The sequence below is a fragment of the Etheostoma cragini genome, chromosome 21 (assembly GCF_013103735.1).
Source record: "Etheostoma cragini isolate CJK2018 chromosome 21, CSU_Ecrag_1.0, whole genome shotgun sequence".
NCBI lineage: Eukaryota > Metazoa > Chordata > Actinopteri > Perciformes > Percidae > Etheostoma > Etheostoma cragini.
Genome location: NC_048427.1, coordinates 14545795 through 14566247, shown reverse-complemented (window position 1 = coordinate 14566247; position 20453 = coordinate 14545795). Strand labels below are relative to the sequence as shown.

The window sequence follows — 20453 nt, the reverse complement described above, 5'->3', positions numbered from 1 at the left end:
GAGTGTACATTACTGAGAAATAAAATGAACTTTTTTGATTTTTGGAAAATGGCTGCAATGAAACAAAGAATGAAAAATTTAAAGGGGTCTGAATACTTTCCGTACCCACTGTAATACACCTTGACAGCTTTGAGTCAAACTCCTTGTACAGTATGTGCACACATACTTAGCCAATAAAGCTGATTTTGATTTCTCTCTTGTCTTTCCAGCTGAGTTCTCCACTTACCTGAATTTGTGTCGCTCCCTGCGGTTCGACGACAAGCCAGACTACTCATACTTGAGGCAGCTCTTTAGGAACCTTTTCCACAGACAGGGCTTTTCCTACGACTACGTCTTTGACTGGAACATGCTGAAGTTTGTGAGTGGTTTATCCAAAATTCAGACCTGTCCCACTCCGCAACAGTTTTAGTAACAGGACGCTGTGGCTGTCAGGCTTTTTGCTTGGCATGATTGCCAGACCTTCCTCCACAGTGCCGCGGAGGAGGGTCTGGCTAGTCCACACGGCATTCTGGGAAAAAAGGTGCTCTAGTTCTTTGGCATTTCTTTAAAGCAATCACAATCGTCTTGGGCGGTTCTATGTGCCGGACAGAGCCACGGTGCCACTGCAAAATAGCCTTAGGAAAGGAACTTGATTTGGTGGAACGTGTACATTCAAAAGTTGTTTTAGTCGTGCAACAGAAGACTCAGATTGGACAGATAGTCTAGTCAGGATTTACCCTGCAGAAATCTAGTTAACCATAGTCCTCATAAATCTACCGGAGGTTAAAGTTACAACACAAAGAAGGCGGAAGGTAACAGACATCCGGCCAAAAATAGTGACTTGCGGTGGAATTTCTGATAGCAACAGGGCAATCCCGGAAGAGGAACCTCATGGACATAGACTAGGCTTTTGGAAACTACTTCCAGCTTTGAGGTTTAAAAGCTTTTTCCATTATGTTTTTAGTCTATTTCTTCCTCTCCAGCGTACGTTCACATTCTGTCCTGTTTGTCTGTGTTTCAGGGAGCCAGCAGGACCGCAGAGGATGGAGAGAGAGAAAGGAGGGAGGGAAAGGAGGCGGAGGAGCGAGCAGGAGGAGGCCAAAGAGGAGCTGGAGGTCGAGCTCTACCACCTGGTCCAAACCCTTCAGCAGCCAACAGAGTCAGGAACGAGGCAGACGCTGCTCCCTCCAACCCGGCCACGCGTGGGGTCCAGCAGTCAGGTCAGGATCTTGTTTGTGGTTTCGGAGTTGCAGCTGTAACAGACTGAAGGCTTTCCATTCAAACGCGTGTCTATCTGTGTGTGCAGGTAACCGCTCTCCTCAGGCGGGGAGAGCAGAGCGAGCCGAGCGAGAAAGGAAGGTGGCCATGAGGCTTCACCGCGGGGCGCCCGCCAACGTCTCCTCCTCAGACCTGACTGCACGCCTCGACCAATCACGCATCACTGCGTCACAGGTAGGCAGATTGTGGCTTTACAGGTTCAGCAAGAGGAAGAAGGGAGTTGTTGCACGTTTTATTTGCATGCTTCTGGAGATTAAGGTTGCGATTCATAAGGCCCAGTCGTCACTAGTTGCAAGTACAAATTACATGCTTTAGATTTATTGCTGCATGTAACATTTAGAAAAGGTTGTGACCTCTTAATGATGCAACCTGAAGGGGTTTGTGTGTTTCCTGAATCCATTTTAGCCAATGCTAGCGGTCATTCTAGTCAATCGGTCTGCCATTCTAGTCCAGATTGAAATATCTCAATATCTTGTGGCCAGGTTGGATCAGTGGAGGAGCAGGCGCACATGTACTTTGAGGTTTATGACTCAACACAGCGGTCCAGAGTTTGAATCTGACGCGTGACGATTTCCAGCATGTCTTCCTCTCACCTTTCTCCCCTTGCTGTCCTGTCAAAAATTAAAGGCGGAAAAGCCCAGAAAATAATCTGTATAAAAAGAAATATCTCAGTATCTGTTGGGCTGATTCCCATGACATGTTGTGCAGACATTCATGGTCTCCTGAGGATGAATCCTACTGACATTTGTGATCATCTTACTTTTCCTGGTTCAGCGTGATCGTGAACGTTCACGTGATATGTCCTCATGACTTCTGTGATGCCCTTGCTTTTCTTGCAACGCCACCATCAGGTTAACATCTGTCTTTTATTTTTATTATTTATATCTCTCCAATAGTTTGGTTTGTGACCTAGTACCTGCATTACCAATGCAATTCCCATAGTTCACAGCTGAGGTGGTATGCTAACCCGCTAAACTAAGACGGTAAACATGGTACCTGCTAAGCACCAGTGTGTTAGTACTATCATTGTGAGCATATTCGTAAGCTGGGTTTAGCTTGGAACTCAAAACACAGCTGTGCCAAAGTGTATGCCCATAGAGCCGTTAGCATGGCTGTGGACTCTTCTTCTTGTTATTTAAGAATTTAAAAAACTCAACCACAAAGAAACTGCAGAAAGGGACATTTGGGGTACCCTCCTGGAGCTGCTCCCTCCGCTACCCGATACCGGATGAGCAGACAAAGATGGATGTAGACATATTGCTCTCTTTTCATATGTAGCATTATTTGATTTTGTGTGTGAATAAAATAGGTCAGAAGGATTCCCCTTTAAATTTGACTGCTGACATTGGATTCTCTGTAATGCTTGCCACTCATGTTGATCTGAATTCATAATTCATGATGCCAAATTGCGAATATTGGAGCTGGGAAAATATTCAAACATAATCGACTCATAATTACCACCACCAATATACTGATGTGAAGAGGTTTTGTTACTGTGCTCAGTTTAAGTCTGACACGATACAAACACGGAATAGACTAATCCACCAGGGCCCAAAGCCTCTTATAATCTATAATATGTAATTGGACACTCTCCAATGCTTCTTCATTTATTAGGGATCATGTCTGCATTCTGCTGTAAAGTCACCAGCCGTTTTTAATACCCCGTCTTTACATCACTACTCATATAATCTCACATGCACTATAACAATTTGGTGGAGCAGATGTTTCCAATTGAAATAGATACAATCTCAATGTACACTGTAGAATCAGCATTTGCATACATTAACTATGATGCAGACAAAACAAGCACGTTTGTATAATATCCTATGATCTTTGAAAGTTGTAAATAATTCAGATTAGAAGCCGTCCACTGATCCTTGGTGAATAAGATGACTTTGTGGTGGTTGTCTGATCTTTCTGGTCCAAACCTTTATTCAATTCCTGTGCTTCAATTTTCTCTGTGGGTCTACCCATATTCTAAAAATGTTTCCATGATAGTAGCAACCCCCTGCGAGAGGAAAACCCCTGTGAAACAGCCACCAGATCACAAATATCCATATTCAGATCAAATAGCCGGAAAGAAAACTAAACTCAGGATGTAAATCAAGAAGTAAGAAAGCGTACAGGGTATGGGCGTGGAAGAGCTCAAACTGTAACAGTACTGTTTCAGCTTTCTGTCTTCTCCCTTTGATTTGCTCCAAGCGTCTCATCTTTCCCTCCACACTCAGGTCAGTGTGCCGTTTGAACATCTGGCAAAGTGAGGTCCTCCTGGCTGGCCTGCAGGTTAGTGGCAGGTATGGAAATACACACAGACACACACACGCACACACACACACACACACACACACAATTGATAGAAAGACACCAGTTATTTATGTAATGAATTAATAGATCAATCAAATAGCCATGAGTAAGGTGTTGCTTTTTATAATTCAAATTTTCTACAATTAAAAAGTTGGTATTTTCTCTGTAGACTGAATGTTGCTTGTCATTTTGCTATTGCAATCTGAAGCAATGCAGCCAAAATCAATGTTTGTCATTGCAACAATCCTGTGATCATAAAACTGGGTGTTTGCAAAGTAGTTTTTTAAGCTACTCTGGATAATGTAAACCAAAAAAAAAAAAAGATTCTACAAGCTTAACAAAAAACTCAAACGCACTAAACATTACAGACTGAGTTTATCATTGTCACATAAACAAACAAAAAAGTTTTTGAGGTTGGGTGCAAAAAAAAAAAAAAGGTCAATGTCGTAATGCTTATATTCACAGGATAAGTCTTGTGTTGTACTTTATTTTTCTTATTCTCCACAAAGGACAAATGATTGTGTCTGTATGAAAACTCAATATATCTTATGCCTGTGTACCATAGACCTCCGTTTTTGTCCAGAAACTGTTTAAAACATCAATGTTGACATGCACCTTCATTGCCATGAACTTATACTTTGAGTCGATACTACGTACTGCTTTAAATACTCACCAGGGCATCTGATGTGCTGATGATGAAAATAGTCACCAACAAATGCACCAATAACTCCTGTTTGAGTAACAATTGCCACAAAAAAACAACAACTGCCAGCTGTTTTAGCCCTTTTTAAAGATGAAAGTATACATTTGTGACCTTCAATAGGAACCAAGGCTTTGGGATAAATGCCACAGACAGGGTAAAGAAGTCAGAAAGTTTTGGGAGACAGACTAAGGAATTGTTTGTATCATTTCAAGGAAGATATAACATGTTTCCATTTTATCCTGTCCACAGCTTGAACGTTGACATTTCTCTTCTGTGTTTTGTTTCTTGTGGTTCAGCAGCTGCAGGGTATCAAATACCCCTTATTTTTCAAATGGATGAATGAAAACATGAATGAGTGGAGGAGAACAAGAGGAGCAGGAGGAAGCGTTTCTGACCCTTGAAGAGGGGACGGAGGACATTGTGTGTCTGTCAGGAAGCTGTGTGAGCCGGGGGGACCGGGAGGAGCAGAAGGAACACTGAGATGATAGAAACCAGCGGGACAAACTCTTGGCTGGAACTGGACGCTCCAGCTTTTGGGGATGTGGCCAGATGGGGGGAAGTGGGTGAAACTACACGCTGGACCCGCCCCTCCTTCACGCATATTCACCTGTCCATCGATCTCAACTTGCAGAGAAACATCAAAGTGCACAAAATGGGCTAAATTTCAGTCATTCTGTGGTTTACACCTGTGATAAAATAATTTGAAAGAAAAATCAACTATCAACCTGATGATGTTTGAGAGCTACATCCACTGCTTATGGTGTTCTTGGTTACAAATAAATATGTAAACAATTATGGAGATGGGCATAAAACAAAAGTGTATTCAGGCCTATCACAGATGCGACAGGAGAATGCTTGGAAATGGATCAAAGAGAGGATCAGAGGAGGAGGAATGAATTAGAGAGACTGCGGGGAGATTTTGTGAGTGGGAGCGAGGCTGCTTTTTGTCAACAAGTGTCGGTGTCTGTCTGTGCGTTATTGTCTTAACTGTTTGTTTTGCCTTTAGATTCGCTTCAGAGAGCCTGAGGGCTGGAGGAGGGAAAGGTTACTGTGTATGATGAATTACCCATGAATCATCACAGAAGACTTATCCTCCAACTAAAACTTTCTCGTCTTGAATGTGGAAAGAGAAGAAAGAGGAGGAAGACTGCTTTGAGTTGAGGACAGATTATAAGGGATTGAGGATTGTATGATATGATATGAAAAAGCCCAAATCCAACTTGTACCTCCAGGTCTGAAAACGACTTGAGAAAGTTATACAACATTGGTGGTTTGTTCTTTACTTTTGCTTTATAACATATGTAAAAATGTGTAGATACATTTCGCCAAAATGTGACTGGTTGTTTGAAGATGGGGCTGGAAAGAAGAGTACTGTTTACTTCCTGACAGCCCTGGGCGAGGGGGAGGAGGAGTAAAACAGGCATTTATACCACTAAACTTTAGAGTCCGCCAAACGTGTGTATTTTGGTTTTCGACTGTGGCAGGCAATGACAGAGAGGTTCTTCTTCATATTTTAAGGAGTTTTTTTTTTTAGCCAGGCCTGTCAGGATGGACAGATGTCACTGATGGGAATGAGCTGCCAGATGTCCTGTACATTTCTTTCCCATGCTTTGACTTTATTACTATGATATTTGTGTATATTTTCCGAATCAATAAAAATATACACGGCTTATACAGACTTCTGATTGATTGCAAAGTATTGGACCATTCACATTTGTTATGTGATACTTCCTATTAAAGCAGTGTTGTTCAACAGGTTAGAGAAGAGAGCTTGTGACTGGGAGGTTGTCAGTTCAATCCCCGGACCAACAGGAGAAAGTCTGGATGGGGAAAGTGAAAGGGCAGCACTGCAGTGCCCTTGAGCAAGGCCCTAAACCTCAGAAACTCCAGTGGAGTTAATCATTGGCCAGCAGATCTGACTGTGGATGTACCGGGCAGCTTCCAGGTATGAAAGTGTAACTGTGTGAATGTTATCAGGGTTTCCTCCTTTGAATAAATAAAGGTTAAAATATTTTTTCCACATTTCCCAGTCATATGCATTTTAGAGTTTCATCTACCCCTTGACCCGTTAAAATTTCATTTTACACATTAAGCTTAACTTGTTTAAGAATTGAAATGCTTGTTTTATGCATATCTTTATTAACTTTCTTTTTATTTGTATGTTGTATGTGATTGTTGCTGCTGTTTTAAATTCTTTATGATGTCATGTTGTTAAATTCTGCTTGGGTTCTATGATGGTGTTTTATATACTGTTGTGTTTCTTTTCTTAAGATAGGAGTCATCATATCTGATTGCCTGTGTAAATCAAGGCAAGGGAAGTTTATTTGGATAGCGCCTTTCAACAACAGTTATTTATGTAAGAAAGAAATGTATTTAGAAATATCTATTAAAAAGAAGAAGATGCAAGGCACAGGGCAATTTAGAAAGCATAAAACATACAAATAGGATTTTAAAATGAGTAAAACCAATTAAGATGAAGAAAAGGAACTTGACAATCTCAGAGTCTATTGTCGGGATTTTCGAAAAGCTGAAACTGGGACTTTTTATGTACAGAAAAAGTATATGTACAAGTATATATTTTTTTTATTTAAGTTACATGCAGTAGCTAGGCTACAAAAAAAGAACCAATTAATATTATGGTTAATGCCCACATACACAGGACAAGAAGTCGAAAACTAATAATTCGTCAATGTGTGGAAGCTTGTGGGCTTTCACACCTTCCATACATCACTGCTTGTACACATCACGCACATTGCCACAGTATCTCTAAGTGCTGTACCCATGGATGTATTAGGAGAATGGATGTACCGAGAATAGACCAATAGACCTGCACATGCTCAGTGTCCAATAAACAAACCCCGCCTTCTTTGGGGTTATTAATGATAGTCTGTGTGTGATTGGCTGAACCGGTTCGTTGTTTGTTGTGTGGGCGGAGCTCCTCTGATCTGCAGTTAATCCGACAGGATTGGTTTGAAGTCAGCGGACTGGAGAAAACAGGAGCGGGGAAGAATGCAGGAGTCCACTGTTTTAACTCCACAAACAAGGACTTCAGACGATGTTAATGCACAGACAGGAGTACTAAAACGATAATTTATAAGTTTTTACACACGAGGGACTAACTTTGGACGTGAGTTTTTTTTGGGAGAGACGCAGAAATTGACGGGGCAGTCCGCCGAGGTCTCAACATGGATGTCCGGGGAGCAACGGTGCGACTCTGAGGAGGAATTAAGGCCGTTTCTGGGTCATTTCTGGTCGCGAGTTTGTCTGACGGAGCTGAGGATTTAAAATCAGCAACGTATTTAGCAGGTGAGCCTAGCTTCTAACACAGGTTAGAAATACTTCGCTTTAAGAAATTCACCTTTTTTAACTTGACTAATAACGTGTCTCTTTCTCAATTCTAGGTTAAAATAGTTCAAGTCTGAATTGTTGTGGCTATAAACTAAGGTAAGTCTTTTCAAGCTTTGCCATATACGTTTAATTTATTTGAATTTGAGTGTCGTTTCATGTTATTCAAACCTGTTACCCGCAGCATTAATTGGCAGCAGTAGGCTAGGCTACAATGAAAGCACTGATATGGAAGTAGGCTACTGCTCAAGCAAAGACAGAAGTGGTAACATGTTTTGGAGGCTTTCTTTTGGATAAACCCCAGTGGTGTTGCTGTTGTTGCTTCAACCAGTGTTCTAATCCAGTCGGTCTAACCTCTGGATTTACTTTCTATGAATTATAAACCCACCCCGTCTGCCCCCCATCACCCCTTTCCATCTGTTGCTCTGCTTTATTACTAACCCTCTGTCTCACTGATATATTATTCGTGTGTGTGTGTGTGTGTGTGTGTGTGTGTGTGTGTGTGTGTGTGTGTGTGTGTCTCAGACTGACCTTATTATTGACCTTATTATTGCCTTTTTAAATGAAACACACAGATGTCCCTTTGCTTCAGCACAGCATCATTTTGCTGTCACTTGCATTGTGTATATGTGTGGCTGCTGATGCCTTCACTTCTCCTTGTTGACATGTAGAGCTGCTGATCCCTGGCAAACCAATACAAATGACCTCCTCTCTCTTGCTCTCTCACACACATACACACACAACCATAACTCCTCTCACCCTCACATATAAAACTGTGTGTGTGTGTGTGTGTGTGTGTGTGTGAGAGAGAGAGCATTATTTCAGCCTGTCATTGTACTGTTTGTTCTGTGTGCTATGTGACTTATGGTAGCCACGCTACTCTGGCGGAGGAGACATGATCAGTCAGAATGAAGGATACCCTCACTCACTGTCTCTCTTTCTCATCCAGTGACCATTTTAAGCACTTATGTCCACTCTTTTGTTATTTCCATCCTATACGCCAGCTGTCTGTCAGTGTGCAAGAACAAACATACCCTGAGAACTTGACAGTGTTACCTTGGAGACTGTGACAAGCCGCAGCTTACGTAACTTGTCTTCTGGCCACTTTAAGCCCAGTCATCTTCAGCTGCAAGTGGATGCGGCACCAAATACGTCTTATTGTCCATCACGAATAAATTGGGTCAGGCTGAAGGCGGTTGATTCTTGTTCGACTCACTAGTCAGATATGGAAGGACATGAATATCAAAGGTGGGATTTTCCCAAAACTATTTTAGGTCCATTCTGTTGTTCGAGTCAGTTTTTTTTCCTACTTCAGAAGACAATTGGACACATTAGGGGTTTTAGAGCGTATATGGAGTTTGATTGCAGAAACATTTCAGTGATTAAAAACATAACTTTAAATACCAGTGTTGTTTTTTTGTCCTGTGAATAAAACAGTATTTTCTTATCTCACCATTTAGGCCCCAATTTTTAACTATCGTACAAGGAGGAATCATCGAAGCCTAAAAATACAAGAATGCCTTGCAGCTAAATGACACGTTGCTTTCTGCTGACTTGGAGAAATGGTGGCGCGTGTGAGCTACAGCTGAATAGTAGATGTCTGGTCACGTAATCTGGCAGCGGTTACATGGCGTTCTTTGGGATGTACACTGGCTTGCATAAGTTTACACACCCATGCTAAAGTTGAAGGAATAAAATAACATCTTTTGGAAATTGATCTTAATGCCTTAATCCCATTTTTTTAAAAGGAAAATCCAGCCTTTTAAGGACACCAATTTTCTTTTAAATGAATAATGTATTGTAAATACATGTTCTTCCTTAAAATACAGGGGGCATAAGTATACACACCCCTGTGTTAAATTCCCATAAAGGCAGGTGGATTTTTAAAGGCTAGTTATTTCATGGATCCAGGATACTTTGCATCCTGATAAAGTTCCCTTGGTCTTTGGAATTAAAATAACCCCCCATCATCACACACCCATCACCATACATAGAGATTGGCAGGGTGTTTTTCCAGTTAGCCTAATAGCTGATTTGATTTGCATTGAGATGATTTTATGGAAAGTTCCCCATGCCAATCTGTATGTATGGTGAAGGGTATGTGATTATGGGGGGTTATTTTAATTTCAAAGGCCAAGGGAACTTTATCAGGATGCATCCTGGATCCATGAAAAAACTGGCCTTCAATAATAAAAATCAGCCTGCTTCTATGGGAATTTAACACAGGGGTGTGTTTACTTATGCCCCCTGTATTTTAAGGAAGAACGTTTATTTACAATACATTATTTATTCACAAAGAAAATTGGTGTCCTTAAAAGTTTGGATTTTCCTATATATGTTTTTTAATTAGGGCATTAAGATCAATTTCCAAAAGTTTTTTTTTTTTTTTTTTTTATCCCCCTTTTTAATCAACTTTACAATAGGTGTGTAAACTTATGCAAGCCACTGTAGGCTAGTCCTAAAAATCTTTTCTTTCCATACAGTCACACAAATACCATGATACAAATTACACACACACACATACACAAACACATACACACACGCACGTCCTTGATTCATGGCGTAATGTTGACATGCAGTGTATTTGTGTGTCCTCCATCAATCAGGCAATCTCTGATTACACATTACATTGATAACAGAATGTGCGATCTATATTTTAGGTTGATGATTACTAGTGGAAATGGATTCTCATTCTCAACTAATTATGTCACAGTGTAGTCACTGTTAGAAATGTTTGAATGTACACACGCACAGACACCTTGTCTTTGTTCTGTGTCACTTCCAGATGCTGAAGCTGATGAGGCGAGATGTGCCGCTCTCAGAGAGGCTGGGGGAGGACTCTCCTCTGGCCCCAGCACCCGGCCCCCTGCCAACGGCAGCCCCAATGGGCCCCAACATTTCATGGCTCCCAGAAGCCCCTCTGCTGAGCCCAGACCAGCCTATCTTCCTCATGACACCCGCAGCGCAGGCTGTGTCTGGCTTCTTCGTCTGGACCGCACTCATTCTCACCTGTCACCAGGTAACCGCTTCCAAACAGCAGAAGGAGACAGAGGCGGTTAAATCATCATGTCGTCATTTCTACTTGATACTATTTTATGTACCCTTACTAAATTTAAACTAGATTTGGCAGACGTGCATGCGTGTGTGTGTCCTATAGGTTGAGAACTTGTGGTGGTGGAGGGCGAGGGATGTGACATCACGGCATCATGCCATCTTTAGTTGACTAGCCGTCATATTTTAGTCAATAGTTTATGAACTATTTATAAAAACAAAATGACTACATAACAAGATCTATCAGAAAGAACTATTTACATATTAAACAAACCAGATTTGAAGATGATACAAATGAAGTGTAGCTTTGCTTTATCAACTAAATCTGATTGGATTGTCAAATACAATTTGACAATCTGACCGTTCATACTAATGTATGGTTCTGCAGATAAATTACCTAATTAATGTTACCCACAGCTGAAATGTTGTATTAACAACTTAACCTTAAACCCATACTATGACCCATACAGAAAGTTACTTGTTATCATAAATCTTAACACTGGTTGTGTCCAAAATCACACTGCACTACATACTCAACATGTACACTATCGTTCAGCATATTTTTTTGTAAATAAAACAGTAATGTGTACCTTTTTGGATGCGCTTAGCTGTCATTTTCAACGTCACTTCTTGAGAGCCTCCTTGCTTTTGGAGACACGTAACCATGGTAACCCCTGCTAAGCTCAGCTTTAGCGGCATCGCCAGATAATGCTTAAACTACTGAAAAAGGAAAATAACTAGACCAACAGATGTTGTAAATATGGAGAAACATAAATGAAAGCGTGTTAGACGTTACAGAGCTGCCTTGGTTGCTGTCCGTCTGTCTGTTTTGAACGTTGTCGTTACTACCGCATTGCATTGTGGATACCTATTTCGGCGTTCTGCCAAGTGTTTTCATACCGTGATACCTACTAAAAATAGTATACAATTCACATACTTTTGGTTTTATACTAAGATTGTGGTCCGATGCACGGTGTGCAAGTTTACGAGGGGGAAGGGGAGGGGCCGGAGGCCACTGGTCTGTGTGTTAACGATGACATTGATAACTGGGGGAAAAAAATGTAATTTGATTTTATCAATCTACCTGGGTGGCGTGCCCAAGTAGAACCTTTGAATGGGAAAGACTGGTGTGTGTGTGTGTGTTTTAATGCACAAATGATGTGATGCTCTGAACACACAGACCTGTTCAGGCCCAGAGAAGGGCAGGGGTTGCTTGGCAACATCCCTCGGCAGGTGTTTGTGATACAGAGCATGAACACATGCGCCCGCGCGCGCGCAAAGGGGAAACTTGATCCAGGTGCATGACAAGCCTGTAGAGTCAGAGGTTTGTTTTCACACTATTCCTAGTAAACGGTGTAGGTGAGGTAATGTATTGACTCGCTGACCAGACAGCAAGAGACATTGATACACTGTATACAAATCTGAGTATTCCAAGTCCATTTTTAAAGCTCTGCTCCAACCTAACTTGTAGACTCGCTGTCTTATCTTGCTACACTAGTGTTTAATCCCTTTGTTACAGGCTTACTCGTCTACAGCCATAGTAAGAACAGGGAAGCAGCTTTTCTTACTTTTGTCACAAAGCTATGAAATACGTTACTTTTAATCTAGCTTTAGCACCTCACGCTTAATTAACTTTCATCTTCTATCAATATTTAAAGTGTCTCTTCTGTCCGTCCCAGATCTACATGCACCTACGGTTCTACAGCTCGCCGAGGGAGCAGCGCCACATCGTACGGATCCTCTTCATTGTTCCTATCTATGCCTTTGACTCTTGGCTCAGCCTCCTCTTCTTCACCAACGACCAGTACTACGTGTACTTTGACACCGTCAGGGACTGCTATGAGGGTAAGGACATGGTTTTGTCTTTGTCCAGTTCTGTCCTGTCACAGCTCAGTCTGTGACTTGCACTGATGATGCAGTTTTATTAACGCCGCTGATTCAGCAGACAACAACGGTGAGGGCACAAAATCGATGAACTGTCAGCTTTGACCGTACAGAACACAAGAGAAGCTCTCGCCCGTTGAATGCCGTTTTGTGAAGTGGAATGAAGATCGATTTAATGGCTATATTTTATTCCATAGATGGATTTTTAAAATCCTTTCCACCTCCTTGTCTGCCCATCCTTAACAGGTTATTCCACCTACACAGTTAATGGTTTTTCCAGCAAAGTGCCCTCTCACCCTCATTTGCCTCCTGCCTTGTCGTATACCAGCCTTTAGTTGTTTATCCCATTTGAAAGGTCTTGGAGCAGACTTACTTTTCTAAAGATTTGGATACTAAAATGAAGATATTCATTAAATATTACAAATTTTCATAGAAACTGTAGTACTCTTCTCGTGAACTGAGTATAACCTTGGAGGATTGGCGATTGCTGTGACTTTAATTTCTTAAATTTTTACATGTGACGTTCCCACAGTGTATTTTGAAATTCCTTGTCTTAATGTGCACATTTTACTGTAGCACGGTCGTGCTGATTATTTCCCTGCTATTATCCATGAGTGTGCATCACAGAAACTTTGTTTTAATAGTATTTTGAGTTGAGTTAGTGCAACTGAAATCTAGTAGGAAGGATGTAAAACATGGATCAATGGCTTACTGCTCACTGTAGAATAAGGACGGTGTTTATTTACGTCGTGTCAGAAAAGTTGATGGTGTGTTGGCAGCTTTGCTGAGCGGATGGATGACGCAAACAAAACAAATGCTGCCTGATGCTTTGAATCTTGAACGACATCGATGAATTGGCAGAAAGGCAGCTGGCTGCCTCCGCTCCTCATTTCTCCAGAGTTGTGACGTTCAGGATAGAAATAGTCTGCTAACTGTGAGTGACACTTAGCACAGGCGTCAAGTCTTGTGTCAGCGAATGGATGATGCCACATGCATTCAACTATGGCGTGGAGGCGCTACATCCTACATACAAACTACTCCAACAGATGGTTCTCCTCCTTGTTTTTTCTCTTCATCTCTTGCCGTTATCCTTCCTCCCTTCACTGCTTTCTCCTGTACCTCCACCTCACTCTCAACCAAGTCTCTTTCTTATTGTCCGCATCTTCTCCTCTCTTCCTCCTGTTTGTCTTCCCCTTCCCACAATGCTGCTGCTGAGCCCTGCCCAGGTCTTTTCCTGAGCAAGGCTGACTGACCTGTTGCATGGCAACCGCGCCTACAAATCTTTCTCTTCAACCAGAGTGGCTGCATCTGATAATGAGTTACTCTCAACCAAACTTACTGCAAAGTTCCCATTCTCATTGTACATATGCCTGCCGTATCACCGTGGCAACTAGCAGTGCCAACGGGGTCCGTGGAGAGAAGGGAAAGAGCATAATGGCAAACAGCTGAGACACAGGGAGAGCTACTCCCATCAACCAGTTCTCATCACTCAGCTCTGTATATTAGCTGTTGTTAAAGTCAGACTGTGAACTGGCCTTTATGGAATCTTGTTACATAAGTATTGTCTAACAGGAGACTGACGTCATACAAAAGACCACAGAAGGAAGAGATGAATATAATAACTCTGCAGAAGCAGATAACTGATGTAACAAGAGTTATTGCCAGCAGTGCAGCTGCTTTGAAAATCAGTGTTGTGACACAACACTGCAACACACACAAACATCCTCCTGAACCGTTGACACACACAGACAGACAGACAGACAGACGCCATGGCAAACACCCAGGATACTTCACATTTTCACAACCAACTGATATACATCCCTCACGCCAACCTTGTGTTACCTCACATGCCCGCTCTTCTTGAGATGAGAGAATGTGTGTTAACAGGATTAGTCTGGCTGTGTTTTTATGAGCCCGTTGGTCGTCATCACCCTCTCACTGAAACAGCAGAGGAGAGATAACCCACTGGTCACAGGAGACAGGCAGCTGAAGATCAGTCACACAGGGAGAGGTGGTGCATACGTGCGTGTGTGTTTTGATCTTGTAGCCTCGTGAGATCAGTCTTGGGATTCTCATCCAGAAAGGGAAGACGTTTCTGCAGCTTGAGGCTGGAAACAAATTCCTACCATTTTAAGTACCAAACTTAATATTTAAGAATTAAAACTCAAAGTATATTATCTAAAGAACTAAAACTCCCGTTGGATCAGGTTGTTTGTGCTGTTTAGCTAAATAGTTTTTTGTATGGTTGTGCATTGCTCTTCGCCAGTGGTATAGCACAGAAGTCGAGGCTCTGTACCTAATGCAGCCATAAGTGTGATTTATACTTCTGCGTAAAATCTACACAGTGGCTGCATCCGTAGATACGTGGAGACATGAAAAATGTAACGTCACGGCGACGCACGTCGTGTGTTGGCAGCATTGCATGTCCCCCGACTCATCTCCCACTTCTCCTTTTTCCATAAACAGCATGAAATCAAGGACAGGCTTAACTTTTCCTGCTAAAGATCAGAAAACACAGAGGACTTTGTTTATCTTAATATGACTTTAGAGTCGCTACTTGCGCCAAAGCCAATCGCGTCACTCTCTCACTTCTCCCTCACTCTACCACACACTCCCCACACAAACACACACACACGCCAGCTCGACACACACCAACGCATAAGTATAAACTTCAGGCTACTTACGTAGTCTAATTAGGGCCACACATCATGCTTTCCTGGGCCACTTTACCCTTTGATACATCCAATCTCATGGCTGTACATTTAACTGATTCAACGTATTGTATGGTTAATGTTTTTACAACATATTAGAATAAAATTCCAACTGATAAGTAGTAGTGTTTCCCCTACACAGTATATAGTTTTTTTTTCTGTCAGCAGGACTGTTGAGTGTCTGTTACCTGAACTTCTAAAGTCAGTTCAACAGGTTAACGGGATATTATACCGTTGGAAATATATCTTTAAATTGGGTCACTTATGTAGTAGAAATCCCAGAATGCACTTGCTTCGCTGCTCGAAGAGTCCACTCCCAAGCCACGCCTACCGTTTACTGACATTAACAGGGATGCATTCAACTCTAGTGTGTTTTATTGTTATTTCAGCCATGAACATAAAAACATTTCACCGTTGCTCAAGTGGTCTCACACATTTAAACTTTATAAACAACCTAACATAAAAACAAAATACGAAACAACATTTAGTGCACCCACATTATAGCCGTAAAGTTCAGCTAACGCAATGGTAGCATTAGCGCTTGGAGGGATGTAGCTAAACACGGAGTATAAACACAGCCGTGAATTTACGTGGAATGTAGAGCAGTCGGCATTTAACAGTCACAAACTCCAGCAGCTGTTAGCAATTTCTGCACCAGTCCATTGTTCATTGTTGTTAAAGTTTAATTCTGAAAATAGATAGATGTAGCTTAGCTCCAAGATTGCTGACACTCGACTCGCTTCGGCTTGCTTTGGGTCCAACCCCCATATGGTCAGGTTGAAAACATGAGGAACTAGCTGGCTGGTAGTCCACGGCCGCTGGGCAAAAATGCCTCCGATGACACACAATGATGATTTTTTGAGTAATCTGCGTTTTATTACGCACAATACAGAGATCTCTCTCCTCGGGGACAAGATGGAGGGAAGCACGGTCATTAATAAATACTACTGCGTTTCTACTGATACAAAGCTTAATCCTAATCGGTGAAGTATCCCTTTAAGTGTCGGTAGCATACCTAGAAGAACCTTCCAATGTTGCAAGAATCTGGATCCAGCCTATTTCCTCTCTTACCTGTCAGACGATGGCAGGGTGCTCTTAATAGCGACCGCCTTGACCGTTTTACTGAATCTAGTGATGGTGTGTACCTGCCTTCGTACAGTTCCTGAAACGGTCTTTATGAAATACTCACATGTAACATGATTAGTCGACTAATTGGTCGTTTTGGACTTTGAGTTTTTATGCTATTTTTTTCATGCTGAATGACTTATTTTCAAGAATATTATAAGCACATCTCTAGTAACACAAGATTTAAAGTAATGCTTTTGCATGATTCTTTGTGGAGAAACTCAGTTTTTCTGATCTTTTGATTAAATCAACTAATCGAGTAGTCAACAACATTTTATGAATGTTAGTCAACTACGAATGTCATTAATGGAGGACAGTCCTAGTAAGAACATCACATATAGAAAACAAAGGATTCTGGAATATGTCTGCTTGTAGATGGCAAAGTAAGTGTGACAGGAAATAATGTTTGTTTGTTTGTTTTGGGGGGGGGGGGGGTTGTGGGTGGCTGAGTGATTCATCTGTTGAACCTTTTTTAGTTTTGGGGTTTTACAGTTTAAACTGTTTTCTCACAGTTTCCAACTGCAGCTTGACTATTTTATAGGCTATACAACAAGAGCTGCTTTCACACAGGCTACATCAAGTTGAAATGTGTTTGTTATAATTATAATTCATATGACAACTTGAAGATTATAGCTCAAAGCAGAAATCCAGTGAACACCTACTCAGTCATTGTTGACAGATCAGAAAAAGGAAACAATAATAACAACCAACCCTTTCTGTCCTTGTTTTCTTCCCCCCCCCCCCAGCGTTTGTGATTTACAGCTTCCTGAGCCTGTGCTATGAATACTTGGGGGGCGAGAGCGCCATCATGGCTGAGATCAGAGGAAAACCCATCGAGTAAGTCTCTAATTCCCCCAGTTGAAGGATTAGATTCTAACAGGCCGTGGAAAAACCCAGCATGTAACGAGGGGGTTTGATCAGCAAAATGTGTTTGCGTTCAAAGCAATTATTGCACATACTTTCCTTTTTTTTAGTTTTTTTTCACTGCTCTTCGTTTACACCAATTCACCAGAAGTATTAGAAACGGCATCAGGGGTAATTGGGGTGTTTTGTACCCATCAGGTCCAGCTGTATGTACGGTACCTGCTGTTTGAGGGGGAAGGCCTACTCCATCGGCTTCCTGCGCTTCTGCAAGCAGGCCACTCTGCAGTTCTGCGTGGTGAAACCGCTCATGGCCGCCATCACCGTCATCCTGCAGGCCTACGCCAAATACAAGGACGGAGACTTCAAGTAAGTGCTGCAGAAACGTAAAGTGCGGGACAGAAAATCAGTGAACAAAGATGCCATCGAAGTTAGAAAAAAAAACTGGAACTTGTGGATTATTCCTTTTCATTTTTTGATGAACTGATTGTCCCAGACTGATCATCACCCCCTCCACTAATAGTTTCAGTTTAGGGCATTCATTCTCTCTAATGGGAGATTTAGGCTTTAAGCACCACCTGCAACAATAGCAATCAGAACAGAACCAGCCTACGTCAAAACCAACACAACTAACACTGTTCTCTCTGACTTCTTTCTCGACAGTGTTGCCGGCGGTTACCTGTACGTGACCATCATCAACAACATCTCGGTCAGCTTGTCTCTGTATGCCCTCTTCCTCTTTTACTTCTCCACCAGGGAGCTGCTCAGCCCTTATAGCCCCATGCTCAAGTTCCTCATGGTCAAGTCCATCATCTTCCTGTCCTTCTGGCAGGGTAAGCCGCAACGCACAACACGCTTATTATTCATATATGTACCTGAAGGTAGTTGTATCTTCATTATGTATCATCTTGTCATTCGGGGTCAGGCGTCTTGCTAGCCATCCTGGAGAAGTGCGGGGCCATCCCCAAGATTGACTCAGTGGACGTGTCTGTCGGTGAGGGGACGGTCGCCGCCGGTTATCAGAACTTCATCATCTGCATCGAGATGTTTTTCGCGGCGTTGGCTCTGCTCCATGCTTTCACATACAGAGTCTACATGGACAAGAGTCTGGATTCACAAGGTGAGAGGGAAGAAGGACACTTACAGCATGATTTCTAACGCCGCGCCAGAGTTTACTGTCTGCCTTCCAAATGGAAGGATCTAAAATAGCATTTTGTCTCCATTTTCATGTTGCATGTTTTCTCCCTCATGCCCCTTTTTTTCAACCAAAATTCTCCCACATCTCGGTGTACTTCTTCCCCCATTTTTTTTTTCTTCACCTTTTAACTTTGTACTCTCTTCTGCCTATCACTCATGTTTTTGTTTCTACACATCCTTCTTTATGTCTTTTTTCTTCTCTGCTGTACCATAAAGGACCGGTTCCTACATACGGAGAGTTTGGTAGGTTTAACACTGATGCTGTTTACTCCACAATCCCCTAGTCCCGTCCTTCTCACATGTCTTAAATTAATTTTGTTTTTTACCTGTCTACGTCACTGTGAAATGAACCATTTCCCCTTTTTATTCCCTTCCTCTAAATCACATCCACTGTCATCACAATTCCTCCTTTCCCCCCCATTTCTTCACCACGCATTCCCTCCTTTTGTCTCGCCATTTAACATCCCTCTAAATCACCGATGCCCTGTTCTTCTCTTGTCTCTGTTTTTCGTCCATTCATTTCCACCCCCACCCTTCTTTCCTTCCACTAAATCACTTCTCTTCTCCCGCTCCTCTGACTCTCTTCTTCTCCTTTCTCTCCTCTCCATTTGATTTGCCACATCGCTGCCTAAATCACCATAAACCCATCCTCCCATTATGTTTTCCCTCCTTTTTTTTCTTTCACTCCTGTCCTTCCTTTCCTTTTCTCCTCCCTTAAATCACTCCTGGACCTGTCTACACCCTGTATGTCCCACACTGTCCCTTTCTCCCCCTTTCCTCTTCCTTCAGACCCCATTTACTCTATTCCACCTCTTCTCCTAACCTCTAACTCTTTGCTCTGGTCTGGTCTGGTCCCCCCCCACCCCCCCGCAGGTCGCTGTGCCCCTATGAAGAGCATCTCCAGCAGCCTGAAGGAGACCATGAACCCGGGAGACATGGTCCAGGACGCCATCCACAACTTCTCCCCGGCCTATCAGCAGTACACCCAGCAGTCCACGCTGGAGCAGGGGGTGCCGCAGCCCGTCTCCCGCACGCACAACGCCGTCAGCGGACGCGGTGACACGGAGAAGACCCTCCTGCTAAGCTCCGACGACGAATTCTAGAGCCGAAAACAAGACTGTTTTAATGACCGATGGTACTTTATCCTCCTGTGCAGCCGGTCTCTCTCTCTCTCTCTCTCTCTCTCTCTCTCTCTCTGTCTGTCTCTCTCCCCCCCCCCCCCCCCCGTGTGTGTGATGGAGACTGATCATGGATGCATGGATCTTCCTGCGTTACTTTCTGCACCCACATTTCCTGAGCGCTTTATTTAGCAGGAACACTTAAGCTGATTTGGTGTTAAACCCTTGGCAAGAAGATAAGAAGGCTTGTGTCAGTTTTCAGGAAGGTTTGTGAGTCACACTCTCACATACTGAATCATACTTGACTTTTGGAAAGTTTCAGCTCAGTCATGTGGCAATGCAATCATCCTAATGGATGTTATGGTTTTTGTCCTTGGGCATTGGTTTACATTTTGAAAGCTCTGTTGTAAAAAATAAATGTTGAGATACAAATTTGAAACTATTTAACAAATTAGTTGGTCTGTAAATACATTCACATGCTTCAAACGGAAGAAGAAATCAGCCATTAGAATGTTTTACAAAGATATCAACTGAACCTAGATGGATTTTATGTGATCTGAGGAGACCCTGGTGCATTGTGGGATTTAAGGGATACCCTTCACTGCAGTGTGGGGATGGATTTAAAGGGAAACTAAGCGGAAAAAAACGAGTTAAAGTCAACTGTATGGATCAGGAAAGCAGATTATAGATTATACAGTACAGCTGCACCAGGAGAGATGATCATCAGAGCTGGTCAGGATTACGCTGGGGGTACTGGGCCGGTATTTGAATGGCTGGGATTAAAGTCTGTGCCGGTTCACTCAGGGAGTAGACCTCTGCAGGACACAATGGAGGTTAACTGGGGCGAGGGAAAAACAAGAGGAATATAGGTTAGTAGAGGAGCTTCATCAAATGAAT

At 42.4% G+C, this 20453-nt stretch overlaps 2 protein-coding genes across 6 annotated transcripts in view; both read left to right on the top strand.

The window, feature by feature from the left end:
- Positions 1 to 5936, top strand: part of csnk1e (casein kinase 1, epsilon) — a 13885-nt gene extending 7949 nt beyond the window's left edge. Inside the window, exons 6-10 of one of the 3 annotated variants that reach the window (XM_034859527.1) lie at positions 210 to 358; positions 1001 to 1199; positions 1286 to 1431; positions 3486 to 3540; positions 4561 to 5936. In XM_034859527.1, the coding sequence (XP_034715418.1) occupies positions 210 to 358; positions 1001 to 1199; positions 1286 to 1431; positions 3486 to 3518 (527 nt within the window). In that variant the 3' untranslated portion in view covers positions 3519 to 3540; positions 4561 to 5936. Of the gene's footprint in view, positions 1 to 209; positions 359 to 1000; positions 1200 to 1285; positions 1432 to 3485; positions 3552 to 4560 lie in introns of all 3 variants that reach the window. The other 2 variants (XM_034859526.1, XM_034859524.1) reach the window with 2 other exon arrangements.
- Positions 5937 to 7205: 1269 nt separating this feature from the next.
- On the top strand, positions 7206 to 20195 carry tmem184ba (transmembrane protein 184ba). 3 transcript variants are annotated; one of them, XM_034860952.1, is made up of 10 exons: positions 7206 to 7570; positions 7666 to 7708; positions 10395 to 10628; positions 12340 to 12505; positions 17127 to 17217; positions 17443 to 17610; positions 17905 to 18074; positions 18167 to 18361; positions 18655 to 18681; positions 19312 to 20195. In XM_034860952.1, the coding sequence occupies exons 3-10, from the start codon at positions 10395 to 10397 to the stop codon at positions 19539 to 19541; spliced, it is 1281 nt and encodes a 426-aa protein (XP_034716843.1). In that variant the 5' UTR covers positions 7206 to 7570; positions 7666 to 7708; the 3' UTR covers positions 19542 to 20195. The 3 variants fall into 3 exon arrangements, with proteins under 3 accessions (XP_034716843.1, XP_034716844.1, XP_034716846.1); XM_034860953.1 differs by lacking the exon at positions 7666 to 7708; XM_034860955.1 differs by lacking the exon at positions 18655 to 18681.
- The last annotated feature ends 258 nt before the right edge of the window (positions 20196 to 20453 follow it).

Coding starts and splice junctions, on each gene's coding strand:
- tmem184ba (XM_034860953.1), top strand. CDS start 10,395: ATGCTGAAGCTGATGAGGCGAGATGTGCCGCTCTCAGAGAGGCTGGGG. Junction 18,362..18,654: donor CAAGAGTCTGGATTCACAAG/GTGAGAGGGAAG, acceptor TGTACCATAAAG/GACCGGTTCCTACATACGGA. Junction 18,682..19,311: donor TCCTACATACGGAGAGTTTG/GTAGGTTTAACA, acceptor ACCCCCCCGCAG/GTCGCTGTGCCCCTATGAAG.